This window comes from Colias eurytheme, chromosome 21, assembly GCF_061535395.1.
Source record: "Colias eurytheme isolate Ceu_HAF_F1 chromosome 21, ilColEury1 Martin Lab GWU primary, whole genome shotgun sequence".
Taxonomy (NCBI): domain Eukaryota; kingdom Metazoa; phylum Arthropoda; class Insecta; order Lepidoptera; family Pieridae; genus Colias; species Colias eurytheme.
In genome coordinates, this window is record NC_143000.1 from 6,890,740 (window position 1) to 6,906,022 (window position 15,283).

General features: G+C 38.1%; 1 protein-coding gene and 1 long non-coding RNA gene across 2 annotated transcripts; both read right to left on the bottom strand.

Annotated features, from left to right (window-relative positions):
• Positions 1-925: 925 nt before the first annotated feature.
• Positions 926-2,696, bottom strand: LOC149899245 (uncharacterized). The gene is made up of 2 exons (XR_016457965.1): positions 1,784-2,696; positions 926-1,149 (listed from the first exon to the last, which is right to left on the bottom strand). It is a non-coding gene; the product is annotated as an uncharacterized LOC149899245 (long non-coding RNA).
• Positions 2,697-6,120: 3,424 nt separating this feature from the next.
• On the bottom strand, positions 6,121-9,958 carry LOC149899246 (uncharacterized). The gene is made up of 3 exons (XM_090114626.1): positions 8,884-9,958; positions 8,414-8,613; positions 6,121-6,192 (listed from the first exon to the last, which is right to left on the bottom strand). Exons 1-3 carry the CDS (start codon positions 9,956-9,958, stop codon positions 6,121-6,123), a joined length of 1,347 nt encoding a protein of 448 aa, XP_089970752.1.
• Between the last annotated feature and the right edge of the window lie 5,325 nt (positions 9,959-15,283).

Consider the following 15,283-nt stretch of genomic DNA (forward strand, 5'->3'; position numbering starts at 1 on the left):
TAACCTGTTCATTGTAAAAGTTACTTCATTGAAGATGCTATTTAAACTGAAATAAATGCTATGTGGAAAACAAATAAAATCAATTAAAGAGAATTGTTATTTCTATAATATATTTTCAAGATATTCAATCTGTACATTTGAGATTAATCATACGTATTCTATAAAATGGCTATAATCAAACCTCAGAGCTACATACCACCCCTGTTAATAAAACAAATTGTCTCCATATTTTGGTGGTAAATGTTGAAATCGAATCTTAAATAAAAAAAGAAGTGTGTGTTGCCGCAACAAAATCGTGCAGAACGGAGCGTTGCGACTGCGTCATCGCATCGTCACGTCGCGGCGCCGTGCGATTGGCCGCGGATTGACCCCACTGTCCTCTACGACTTCGACTCGCCACGCAACCGCTGAGCAGGACACTCCCTCACTAAAATTAATTAATTCTACCAAACGCACTCTGTAATTTTAAATATTAAACTATATACGCACAAGTTTATTGTCTTCTTCTTTCGTCGTCAACATTTTCTGGACCTTCGACACCGGATCACATCCTGGATTTTGGAGACGCAATCGGCGAAGAAGTCGCAAAATTACAGTGCAGTTTGGTAAGACGGCCAGCTAATTTATCCAACCCTGTAAAGCTTCATCTGAGTGATACTGTGCTTTGTATATTCCAGAGCTTTCGGTGTTGCTTGCCTCCTCACGTGCTTTTACGCTACCGAAGAATCTGCTTCACGTGGCACGTAAGTACTTGTAGCTTTTTACTTCAGTCATTATGTCTCTTTCTGAGCAAAAGGAGCTTAAGGATTTGAGGAAAAAAAGGGGGTTAATCAAATGCAGGTTAACGAATTTTAAGAAATATGTTTCGTCTTTTGAAAACGTGGATCTTGATACACATCAAAGGGCAGAACTAAAATTACGTATACCAGGTGCACAAAGTTTAATGAACGATTTCAACCAAGTACAAAGTAAAATCGAAGATCTTGTCCCGGAGTCAGAAACGGATAAACTCATAGAATCACGCGTAGAGTTTGAGAGGGAATATTATGTTGTCCTGGCGATGCTGGACTGCATGGTAAACCCAGATAATTCCGAGGATAGATCTGTTAATAAATCCATTGACTGTTCCTTAGCGCACGACCATACGACCTGTAACAATTTTAATAACGATTCAGTAAAATTACCGACTATTTCTGTACCTAGCTTTGACGGTTCACATGAACACTGGGTAGAATTTCGCGACACGTTTTCATCCTTAATTCACAATTCGAAAACAATACCACCGGTTCAAAAATTCCATTATTTAAAGGCGAGTTTAAAAGGCGATGCCAAAATCGTTATAGAAAACGTAGAATTTTCATCCGAAAATTATATGGTTGCATGGGAGCTTTTATTACACCGTTTTAATAACACGCGATTGATAGTGCAAAGTCACATTAAAGCAATATTTTCACTTCAAAACGTCTCAAGAGAATCGGCTATTCAATTACACAATTTAATTGATACAGTTTTAAAAAATTTACGTATTCTTAAAATCTTAGGAGAACCCACGGAATACTGGGACACTTTGATTATTTATATCGTAGTTTCAAAGTTAGATCCTACCACTGAACGCGAGTGGGAACAATATAAAAACACATTTTATAAATTACATAAGGACAAAATTATTAAACTAAACGATTTATTAGAATTCATTAAAGAAAAAGCCGATTTATTAACTACACTATCCGTAAATCACAGTAAACCTAGTATTTCAAATAACTCAAATAAATTTTCCACTTACCAAAATAAAAATTCATCATCCAAAATTCATTGCAACATAGTTTCGGATAACAAACAATCTAAATCGCAATCCAATAAGTCGCGCAGCCATTACAAGTCATGTTTGCTATGTAACGAAAGGCATCAGCTGTATTCATGCCAGAAGTTTCTCGACTTATCTCCGCAACATAGGGTTAATTTCATAAATGATAAAAACTTATGCATTAATTGTATGCGCCCAGGTCATTTAGTTGGTACTTGTCTTTTTGGTCCGTGTAGAAAGTGTGAACAAAAGCACAATAGTTTACTTTGTGATGCAATTAAATTATCACCAATTCAACAAAATACAGTGACGTTAACTACGTACGAGCACCCCTCGCTTACTAATACGCATCCCGTTTCAGTGGTTTCAGTAGATAACGCACACATGCAACTTCAATGTATTAATCACGCACAAACCGTTATGCATACAAAGGATGACAATTCTTCGCAACAGATTGTCATATTGTCTACGGCGATAGTTGAAGTATATAATGAATCGGGTGAGTATTATTGCGCACGCGCAGTTCTAGATAGCGGAAGCGAGCGATCCTTTATAACGCAATCGTTTGCAAATAAATTAAATATACGAATATTACAGTCCACTCAACATATTCACGGTGTAGGTAATTCTATTACGCAATGTTCGCAATCTTGTAACATTGAAATTAAATCGCGCGACGGGAGCTTCACTGCCCGTTTTCAATGTTTGATTTTGCCCCAAATTACATCAAAATTGCCTACAACCACGGTTAATTTAAATCAATTTAATATTCCTCACAATTTATTGTTAGCTGATCCCAATTTTTACGAAAGTCAACCTATTGATTTACTGATCGGTGCTGATTTATTTTGGGAATTAATAACTGAAGGAAAAATGCGCCTGAAAAGTGGTCCTTTCCTTCAAAATACCAAATTAGGTTGGATAGTGTCAGGTGCAATTAAATCTTTTCCGTATACTAGTAATAAAAAATTATCACATATTAATTGTAATTATTCGACATTATCCACGGAAGATGATTCACTCGATAAGTTAGTTAGGAATTTCTGGGAATTAGAAGAATTATCCGCGCCTAGCAATAAATTACAGCAATTATCGAGCGAAGATAATATTGCTTGTGAGGAACATTTTATTCGCACAACACGTCGACTTTCCGATGGTCGTTTCTGTGTTTCAATTCCGTTGAAACAATCACCTGAGTTATTAGGTAATACACGCGCACAAGCTGAACGTCGTTTTTACGCGTTAGAGAAACGTCTTCAGCAAAATACTAATTATAAAAAGATGTATTCTGATTTTATACAGGAGTATATTAATTTAGGTCATATGAGTCTCGTCAATACGTATGGGAATCCGCACTATTTCCTACCGCATCATGGTGTGTTTAGGGAGCACGCCACCACAACTAAATTACGCGTAGTTTTTGATGCGAGTATGAAGTCTAGTTCCGGCGTATCATTAAACGACATACAAATGATTGGACCTGCTATTCAAGGTGACTTGATTTCTATTTTATTACGTTTTCGCGAGAATAGGTATGTTGCATGCGCTGACATTGAAAAATTTTACAGGCAATTGAATATTGCTGAAGATCAGCGTGACCTGCAGCTGATCTTGTGGCGGGATGATCCCTCAGAGCCGCTGAGGGTGTACCGACTCAACACCGTGACGTACGGAACGGCATCCGCACCGTATCTAAGTTGTAGGTGTTTAAAGGAATTAGCCAAACACTCGAATATTCCGTATGTAGCCGATACTATTAATAATTGTTTTTACGTTGACGATCTCATAGTTTCATCGAATTCTATATCCGAATTAGAAAATATTTGTAAAGAAACTAGTAGTCTTTTAGATTCAGCATGTATTAAATTACGAAAATGGATTTTTAGTCATAATTTAAATTTAATTACGCCTAGCGTTAATGAATCGCAAACACACGATCTATGTTTACTGAATAAAACTTGTAACAATAAAACGTTAGGTATCGGATGGAATAGTCTCGATGATTATATTTATTATTTCACGCAGATTATACAAAAGAGTGAAGTAGTGACAAAACGTATTATTTTATCGTGTGCTTCACAAATATACGATCCGCTAGGATTATTAAGTCCGTTTATTACTATCGCAAAGCATTTATTACAAAGATGTTGGTTGTTAAAATTGACGTGGGATGAATCGGTTCCTAACGAAATTTCGCTAATATGGGATAAGTTTATAAATGGATTATCTTTTCTTAGTAGTTTACGAATACCGCGTCACGTTATGTGCACGATTATATTATAAGCTTATTGGATCACTGCGTTCAAATTTTGATAAAATTGTATTTTGGACAGATTCAACTATCGTTTTAGGTTGGTTAGGTATGCCTATTAATTTATTAAAACCTTATGTTCAAAATAGGACGGCAGAGATTCACGAGCTGACCAAGGAACATCCATGGCGTCACGTCGCAGGCAAGGATAATCCAGCCGATTTAGTCTCACGCGGGCAAAGTCTAGAAGCGCTTAGCTCCTCATCTTTATGGTGGGAGGGTCCGTTATTTTTACATAATGTACATTTTGAATTGTCCGATTTAAAACATTCCAAATTAATTAATACAGATTTACCGGAAATTAAATCTACAAATATTTGTTGTCACATAAGTAATAATTTAAACGATAATTTAATTATTTTTTCTCGATTTTCACAATATAATAGACTTAAACGCGCAGCTGCTTATGTATTACGTTTTATTAATAACGCGCGAAATAAAACTAATAAGTGGACAGGTTTATTATCAGTCGAGGAATTAAATCGTGCTGAATTAACGTTAGCAAAGTTGAGTCAACAGGAATCGTTTCCCGATATTTACTATGCGCTTAAAAATAATAAAAATATAACGAATATATCAGGCTACAATCAAATTTCTAAATTAAATGTATTCTTTGACGCAAATAATAATTTAATTCGTGTAGGTGGGCGTATTCAAAATTCGCCAAATTTTAGTTTCAATAAAAAATTTCCTATTTTAATCGCAGCTAATCATCATTTTTCCCTTTTGCTTTTTCGGTTCGAGCATGAACGTTTACTCCACGCCGGGCCACAGCTTCTACTGTTTACGATCAGAGAGATGTGGTGGCCGGTCGGCGGCAGAAACCTCGCTAGGAAGGTGGTACATTCGTGCATGCGCTGCGCACGACTACAACCGACTACCGTCGCGCCTATTATGGGGGATCTACCGCAGGAGCGTCTGGACCCAGGTTATCCGTTTATACGTTGTGGTGTCGACTACGCTGGCCCAGTGTTCACGTTGAATCGCAAAGGCAGAGGTGCTAAGTTGCAAAAATCGTACATATGCTTATTTATATGTTTTGTTACACGCGCGGTTCACTTGGAACTTGTTAGCGATCTATCGTCGGAATCATATCTATTAGCTTTGAAACGTTTTATATCGCGGCGAGGTAAACCCGTGACTATCTTTTCTGACAATGGGAAGAATTTTGTCGGTCTCATGAATGAGTTCAAAAAATTTTTAGCTACCTGTTCTGATGAAATTAAAGCATATGCAACTTCGCAAAATATTAATTTTAAAATGATACCCTTTTACGCTAGTCATTTCGGGGGATTGTGGGAAGCTGGAGTAAAAAGCTGCAAGCACCATCTCAAACGTGTAGTAGGTAACGCACATTTAACGTTCGAGGAGTTTAGCACAGTATTGACCCAGGTTGAAGCTGTCCTGAACTCCCGTCCTTTGACCCATCTTTCCACAGATCCCAATGATTTCCTTCCACTTAGCCCTGCACATTTCCTGGTTGGTCGTCCGCTGACTGCACCTGTAACGGCTGAGCTGCTATACGACGTGCCTGAGCTTCGTCTCCCGAGGTTCCAGAGGGTGGAACAAATACGCCAGCACTTTTGGAATCGTTGGTCCAAAGAGTATGTCTCCGAGATGCAAACGCGAACCAGATGGCACCAGCACAAGGGGGAGCTCAAGGAGAACACGCTCGTTCTCATTAAGGACGACCGATTGCCGCCGTTGAAGTGGAGCTTGGGGCGCATCCACGCGACATATCCGGGGAAGGATGGAGTAGCACGAGTGGCCGACATTCGTACTGCAGACGGCATCGTGCGTCGGGCGTTCACTAAAATTTGTCCGCTTCCTTCACCAGATAGCTGATTCTTCGCTTCGTGGTCGACAGTTCGTTGGAACCAGCACGTTCCAAGGCCGGGAGCATGTTGCCGCAACAAAATCGTGCAGAACGGAGCGTTGCGACTGCGTCATCGCATCGTCACGTCGCGGCGCCGTGCGATTGGCCGCGGATTGACCCCACTGTCCTCTACGACTTCGACTCGCCACGCAACCGCTGAGCAGGACACTCCCTCACTAAAATTAATCTACCAAACGCATTCTGTAATTTTAATTATTAAACTACTTATATACGCACAAGTTTATTTTCATCTTCTTTCGCCACCTAAAATCTAGAACCAGTCGTCAACAGTGTGGCACTCGGGGACTGCCGCGGTAAAGCTATTGCATGCTATGCCTTCAAGCCACACCTCCGCGCCCGTCGGAGTGGGGAGCGTGAGGTTTTTCGTTACGCAATTTCTGGATTCGGTCCCCGCGCTCAAGGCCCGCGATAGAAGCTATGCAATAGCTTAATATAAATGTTTGAGTTATAAATTAACTAGCGACCCGCCCCGGCTTCGCACGGGTATAAAATATATAGCCAGGCGGCCGGCCGGTACCGCCGCAAACGCTACTTCCCGCAATTTTTAAATCTGTAATATCTTCGAAAATATTCACTTAAATCATACGGTGTAAAGGGCCATATAGATCTATATTAAATGAACAATGTATTCAAGGTATTTAATTGGTTAAGGATTATTGCTGTATTGGTTAAAATCGCTTCGAAAATTAGCCATTATTTGTCGTAAAAAGTAAATGACAAAAAAAGTTATTGTGGGTTATCCATAAGAGATAGACATATACCATCGCGGACTTTTCTGGACTTTTTCAATGTGTACAATACTTTGTACATTATTTTGATAAAACTCGTAGGGTTCAGCCTGCATTTGCAATGTAAGCGGAATAAATGTAATTATTTACGACATCACATTAGAAACCTCAAAAATAACAGTACTTCTCCACTATTTAATGGATGTTATTATACACATAAACCTTCCTCTTGAATCACTCTGTAGAATCGCACCAAGCCGAAATAGCGGGTGGCTTCTACTACATTAGGGAAAATTACGTTAACACAAAATCGATGTTCGGAAATAGTGAGCAGCAAAAACAATGCACCACGTACCTTGGAGATGCTGCAGCACTCGATGAATTTGCGCCCAATTATCCGATGCGATACACGTGTTTCAATGGCCGCCGCGCGCGCACACTGCAGAGGAGCGGCTCGATCGAATGCGGAAGTACAAGTGTCGACCACAGATTAAGGTCTCGACTGTCGTGGTGCATGACAGTTGCAAAATAATTTGACAACCTTTGTTTGCATACTCTGTGCCAAACATCGATAATAGACACCACGATCAATTACACGGTAACGAAACATCCCGCCCACCAAAATGCCTATGGTATTTTCTGGTCAGACGATAAATAGAACATAATGGGAACGAGAACGATAAGAATGATCCGCATAATTATTGATGATACTTATTGATTACGATAAAAACTAGTTACCTAACTAATTGATTCTGTATAACACGATAGATGTTACACAGACACGATATCTTATTGCTAACGATAACTTAATGTCTAGATACCTTACGATACTAAAGAAAGATAAACGATTTAAGCTAGTCCTCGATTGGTAGAGGGCATAACTTAACCAACGGTCTTTGAATTATATGATTTTTCGCTGTTTTAACTACTGCAATCCGAGCTACACCATCAGAACCGGGTAAAAGATCCACTACTCTGGCAAGAGACCATTGTAGTGGCGCACGATTTTCATCCTTAATTATCACCATTGAGCCTATCTGAAGCGGTTTAGAATCCTTAGTCCATTTGGCGCGTTGTGTTAGTGAGTTAAGATACTCGTGTTTCCATTTGGACCAAAAACTCTGGCGAAATGATTGTAACAACTGCCACCGATGAAGCCGACTTATATTAACATTTGATAGATCTTCATCAGGGACAGCTGTCAAAGGCTCTAAGGTAAGGAAATGGCCTGGATGCAAGTAGTTACGATGAATGTTGTCGATAGTTAAAAACGTTAATGGATGATCAGACGGTAGAAAGGCTGGATGCCTTTGTTCGTATTCTAAACCTGCGCGTGAAATTCTACCGCCCACCCTGAGAATACCTAATCGATCGATAAATGGATTGAGTTTTCGAAAAGGTTTCGATAAAAGTTTGTTTGATTTAAGATTAGCAATTTCGTTTGAAAAGACCTGACTCTGTACATGTTTAACGATTTTTAATAATGCGTTATGTCTTTCAACGTTATTAATGAAATTATTACGATTAGCTTGAGCTGGGGTTCTAGAGTTATTGATAAAACGATATACAAATGCCAAAATGTTAACGATTGTTTGAAATGATGAATAACGATTAAGTAAAGAGTCAATTATTGTTGGTTCGATTGGAGCTCTCTCTTCAGCGGAAAGAGCTACCTTACGTTGCTCCTTCTCCATAACGACCTTCTCCTCATTTGATGTGACAACAGCTGTATCCGTAGGCCAAGTATCACTACTTTGGGTTAACCAGCACGGTCCCGCCCACCATAAGGCATTGTGCACAAGCTCACTCGGAAATAAACCTCGTGAACACAAATCAGCAGGATTATCACCTGAGGATACATGATGCCACCAGTCTGTAGGGGTGATATCCTGTATGTGACTGACACGATTCGCGACAAATGTTGTCCAACGCGAAGAATGAGAACGCAGCCAAGACAAAACGATAGTTGAGTCAGACCACAAATATACAGAATCAATATGAATACGAGAAAGATACGTATCTTTTACAAATTTGTAAAGATCTGATAGAAGAACTGCAGCACAGAGCTCGAGTCGTGGTAACGATGTATGTTTAAGAGGTGCAACTCGAGCCTTAGAGCAAACGAAGAAAACATGAATATTACCAACAGCATCTGTAACACGTAAATAGATGACAGCTCCGTATGCAAGGGTAGAACTGCCACAAAACCCATGTAGCTCATACGATACAGCATCCGTGCAGGTAAGTTGCCGAGGAATTAGAAGTTCACTCAAAAGATTAAGTTGAGTGCGATGCTTGTTCCATGTATTGATGATCTCGTTAGGCGGCGTTTGGTCCCATCCAACGCCGAGAATCCACAACTTCTGAATTAAACATTTTGATTGAATTGTGATGGGAGATAAAAAACCTAACGGATCGAAAGCCCTAGCGAGTTCACTAAGAATTGACCGCTTAGTACATGGCCGATAAGTAGATTCAATTTCGAAAACGAACGTATCTGTGGATGGATTCCATTTAAGACCTAATACCTTAAGAATTTGATTATCAGAATTGTCTAACGATATGGATCCAGTCAAACAACTATCACTGGGTAGATCAGACAATAACTGCGGTTTATTACTAGCCCACTTCCTAAGTTCAAACTGTCCACACTTAAAAAGTTTAATAATCTGCGACTTTGCTTCCTGAGCGACCTCTAACGATGAAAATCCGGTTGTGACGTCATCACAATAAACATCAGACAGTAGTACTCGTTTTGCGAGTGGACAAGAATCTCCCTCATCTTCAGCAAGCTGTCGAAGAGTACGGCAAGCGAGAAACGGAGACGAAGCTAATCCATATGTGACTGTATTTAAACGATATTCTAAAAGGGGCTCATCAGGAGAACTCCTCCAGAAAATACGTTGGTAATCACGATGTTCGTGTGCTACTACAATCTGTCTAAACATTTGACGAGCATCAGCCATGAAGACAACGTTGTGTTCCCTAAAGCGTAAAAGTAGATTTAAAATATTCGGTTGTAGCTTTGGGCCGATAAGTTGTGTGTCATTCAGTGACTTAGAATGTATATCCTTCGCAGAAGCGTCGAATACAACGCGGAGGCGTGTGGTCGCAGAGTCAGGGCGTAGAACGCAATGATGAGGTATGTAATATTTTCCTGTACCAACTTGTGCTGCAGGAACCACTGTCATGTGACCACTTTCGATGTAATCAGACATAAAGTTGACAAAGCGTCACGTGACAACCTACGTTCGATAGCATAGAACCTACGCAAAGCAACTTCGCGAGAGCCCTCAAATGTCGGTTCTGAATTATTCTTAAACGGAATACGAACAATATAACGCCCAGATTCATCACGTGTGTGTTCTTCAACGAATTTACGTTCGCATAATAACTCATCTGGAGTTAGCATTGAAGTTTGCGGTACTGAATCTAATTCCCAAAAACGATGAACTAATGAATTTAAATCATTATCGATTACAGGCAACGTCTGCAACAGACTACTACATGAAATATTAGTTTTACCTAGAAGTAGCCAACCAAAGATTGAATTAAACGCGGTAGGTTGGTTGACACCTCCCTTGATATGTTGATTAAGAACAGAGTCAGCGAATACATCAGCAGCAAGCAAAATGTCAATGGGACCAGGTATATCGAAACCAGGGTCCGCTAACGGCAACGATTTAATATGGGACCAACTTGATGAATTAAGTTGAGCGATAGGTTGATCGCCACATATTTTAGATATGACGTGCATATCCAAGTTAAATAGAATTCGACCGTTAGTGCCGATAGAACAAGTGACGTCACCGATAATAGGTGCATCCGCTTCCCCTATGCCACTTATTGCCGCGGTTGTTGAAGCCGGCGTTAAATTTAAAAGTTTTACTGCTGATTCTGTTATGAAATTGCTCTGACTGCCCGTATCAAACAGGGCACGAAACGATTGCATATTACCTGAAGCATCCTTAACCTGAACGATAGCTGTGGCTAACAGCACTGTATGATTCGTATGTGACCTTGACACCAGCGACGACCCGATTTGATTTGATTCGATCTTAGTGTTATGATCGCGATGGAGTAAGGTGTGATGTTTACGCTTACACATACGACACGAAAAAATAGATTTGCAATTTTTTAATTGATGTGATGGCTTCAGGCAATTAAAGCACCAATTGTTTTGAGTGGCAATAGCCATACGATCGTCAATCGATTTACTAATAAAATCTTGACAAGAAAAAATAGAATGCGACTTATGGCAATACGCGCAGCTACTTGAATAAACTTTAGACTTATCGTTCGAATTACCTCTATTGTTCATAGCAACAAGTGCATTTGAATTGAAACGTTTCGTTGATTGATTTTGAGTAGTCGAAGGCTTTAAAGATTTGTTCATACCAGAAAAATGTGTATCTCGTAATAAGGCTTCGCATTTGGAACGCAAAAAACCCCTTAATTGATCATAAGACGGCAACTCCACGTTAGAATATTTCTCCTCAAAATCGCGGCGTAAGTTCTTGTCTAATTTTGATAAAATATGGTAAACTAAAACAAAATCCCAACGATCTATCGGTAACTCAATAGATTTTAAAATATTTAAATTTTCATCGAATAAGTCGAGTGACTTTTGAAACTCAGTTGCGTTGTTATGCATGAAGTTAGTGTTTAAAATATCTTGCCAACAAGTAAAAGCTAATGTTCGTTTACATTTATAGCGATTAATAAGAGCTTCATACGCGTCGCGATAATATTCATGAGTCATAGGGAACGCCTTAACCACCGATAACGCATCCCCGCTAAGAGAAGAAATTAAATAATGAAACTTTTCCGTGTCCGAAATTGAGGTTGAGTTATGAATTAAAGAATTAAACGTATCATAAAACACAGGCCACTGCTTGATATTGCCCGAAAAATGTGGCAATGTAATTTTAGGTAAACGGATATTCGATGAATTGATGTTCGAGTTAATCGAATTATTTGTATCATGTTTAGTTAAACTAATATAAATAGACTGTATTTGAAAATATAATTCATCGAATTGTTCCTCAATTTCAGTTTCATTATCCGCGTCGTCTGACAGATCGAGTATATTAAAATGAGCATTTTCGAAATTTGAAACGATTTGTTTAATTTCCTGATGATACGATAAAAATAGGTCGTATTGTGAACGATCACTCAAAGCTGCATTACCTATTTCTAACGCCTTCGATAATCTTTTAAGCGCTATAGTACGTTTTCTACGCAATGTCGATAAGTCCTTAGTCGTATAATATTCATCCACCGATTTAGATTTTAATTTTTTCAAAGAACCTAACTTCCGAGTTGTATGTTTAGTTAATAAAGACATCTTATTAAATTTAAATTTATAAATCGAATAAACAAAATGTAAAAACGTTTAAACACAAACAATTAAATAACAAAGTTAATCTTCGATGTAATTTTTCAAACAATGAAATAAAATGAAACAATGAAATTATTATTTCACCTTTACGCATATGAAGTTAAGGATGAAAATCGCATGAAACGGTAATGTGAATGAATACAGATTATAACTTACAATAACAAGTTAAAGTGATGATGCGCTGCGCGAGCCGCTAGAATGTTTTTCGATTTACCCCCGAGTATTAATATAATCCCATCAAAAACATCCTGTAAAAAACCCAAGTCTCGCAGCTCAGTCTTTCTACCGTCAAAAGTTGTGAGATCCATGTAATACCAAGTCGGTTAATCTATTTAGTGTCTACTTGAAGGACCTTCTGTCTTAAGTTATTACATAAGTTATTATCATGCCAATATTAAAAATATTTAACGTTTTAAACAAATAGATCGACTTGGACATCGCTTGATTTGATTATTAGCACAGTATTACCATTATTTCCTACAGTAAGGAATCGCCTTTGATGTCGCGCGATGCCGCCGCCAGCGTAGGTAATGACGCTGCCACACGAAAATACGCTAGGGTTGCAACAAATGGGAAATAAAACAATTGTGATTATTAATATTATGATGAAATCTTTATTCATATGTACATTCAAAATAATTGCGATTATTAAATCTGATGTAATTATTTGTTCATAAATATATAATTACAGATATTGCACTGCTAAATATTATTTACGTGGACACTTTATTTTTGGATGTTCTTAATTGTATATTATAACATTTAACTAAGTAATGCATTCGCATTGGGATGTACAATCTGATTAGAAAATAATGAGGACAACATATATGTACATAGATTTGATTTTAATTCAACAGATACAATTAATAGAATCTTTCTGAAATATTGTTTCCTTCTGGGATTTCAATGTAGATTTACATCCGTAAACCGAACAGTTTGTGCGCGCCATAATAGAATATGTAAGTACCTATGTATAATAAAATTATTACACAAAAAATACGACTGCGTCATCCTTTCGCGCTAGGTAAAGCAAACTAAGCGTGTTTGCTTTACGCGGCCCGCGTCGCCCGACCCCCGCCAGTTCCCCTCCGTTTCTCTGCACAAGTACATTCGTCGCACTACTGTAGGAAATAATGGTAATACTGTGTTATTAGTATGTATCACACTACACAGCACGACGCGGGGCCACCGACCAACAGGAACGAGAGTTTCAATCGCGTGAGGCGCGAGAGACTAAAGAATCTAATATAATATTGTAATATTCATTTTGTTTTCATGCGATGTCCAAGTCGATCTATTTGTTTAAAACGTTAAATATTTTTAATATTGGCATGATAATAACTTATGTAATAACTTAAGACAGAAGGTCCTTCAAGTAGACACTAAATAGATTAACCGACTTGGTATTACATGGATCTCACAACTTTTGACGGTAGAAAGACTGAGCTGCGAGACTTGGGTTTTTTACAGGATGTTTTTGATGGGATCTCACTTCTTTTTGTAGAGCCTTTCTTTTTGATACCATCTACTTCTAACGAATTTTGTTAAAGGTCTTATGATATTTTCTTATTTTTATATGTAGTCTTCCTCCGACCGACACTATTAAGTAATTATATTTGAAGACTAAGGTATTTATGTAAGTTCCTTAAAATTAACCAAACAACATCCCAATCGTAAGCAAATAATATCAGTAAACTAATGAGCAAGCCTTTTAGTCGTAAATGTAATTTATCAATCGAAATTATAAATGAAAATCGCAAACTTATAGGTTAGGTTTCGAGGCACATCCGAACAGCATGAGGGCGCTCGCACGTATGCGTGCGGCTACCGCTCGCTCGAAGGCATTCACATTTCATTGTTCTGTCATTTTGGCGTATATTTTGCTTGTCAGTCATAGAGTAAAATAATTTGGAAAATCCAAAAGTGCACGCCTCATAATTTTTTTTAATAATTATTTATTAATTATTATTTTTGTTTATTTAATAACAATTAAACCACATCGAATCAGACCCTGAAAAATGAAAGGGTTCTATTCCTGAGCATACTCAAGCGTAAGAGAAAAAAAAAGACTCGATTAGTAAAGTATTTCGGTCGCTATCGTGTTAACAAGAAAATCCTCCGCACATACAGACACACGGACGTCCAAGACAGAACTTTTTTAAACTGTTTTTTAACTAGTTTAAATAACAAAAATGACATCAAAAATATCATGAATGTTAAAAATAGTGTTTTTTCTTAATATGTGTGTGTATGTATTATCTTACAAGTGCAATGTATGATACACTAGATTTCCGCCCGCGGCTTCGCCCGCGTTTTCAAAGGAAAACCCGCATAGTTCCCGTTCCCGTGGGATTTCCGGGATAAAACCTATCCTATGTGTTAATCCAAGTTACCCTCTATATGTGTGCTAAATTTCATTGTAATCGGTTCAGTAGTTTTTACGTGAAAGAGTAACAAACATCCATACATCCATACATCCATACATCCATACATCCATACATCCATACAAACTTTCGCCTTTATAATAGTATTAAGATAAGATTAAGATATTAAGATTAAGATTAAGATAAAGACATTTTAAGTTTGAAAAATCAGATGTTTTGCGCGAAGTGACAGTAGTACCCACCTCAACGCTTCGCTTATGAGGCGTGCAATAGAGGCCAGTCTGTCTGTAAGGAGGCTAGTCGCGCCAACAATTTATATATAACAGATTTAAATTATAATATATTGTTTTATTAGATTTTCGTACTTCAAGACATGTCCAATCATGTGTTTTTCATTACGTCGACCATTTTACAAGTAATAATGTTGTTCAGTTTCATGGGCTAAACACACCCTTACCCACCCTATACCCCCTCCCTTGCCTCATATGGTAGGTACCTATCTACACCTATTAAATTTATAACCACCACCAACCACCAACTGCATAAATAACTTTGTAATCCCATATATTTATATGGGATTACAAAGTTATTGATGCAGTTGGTGTATTTGGAAAACTGGACCGAAATTACAAAATATTTAAGTTTTCCCATGATTAAGACACTAAACTCTATATGTATTCCAAATATGAAGCTTCTAAGTCTGCTAGAAGTGCCTTGGACTTTTGATGATCGGTGAGTCAGTGAGTGACAAAATTTAG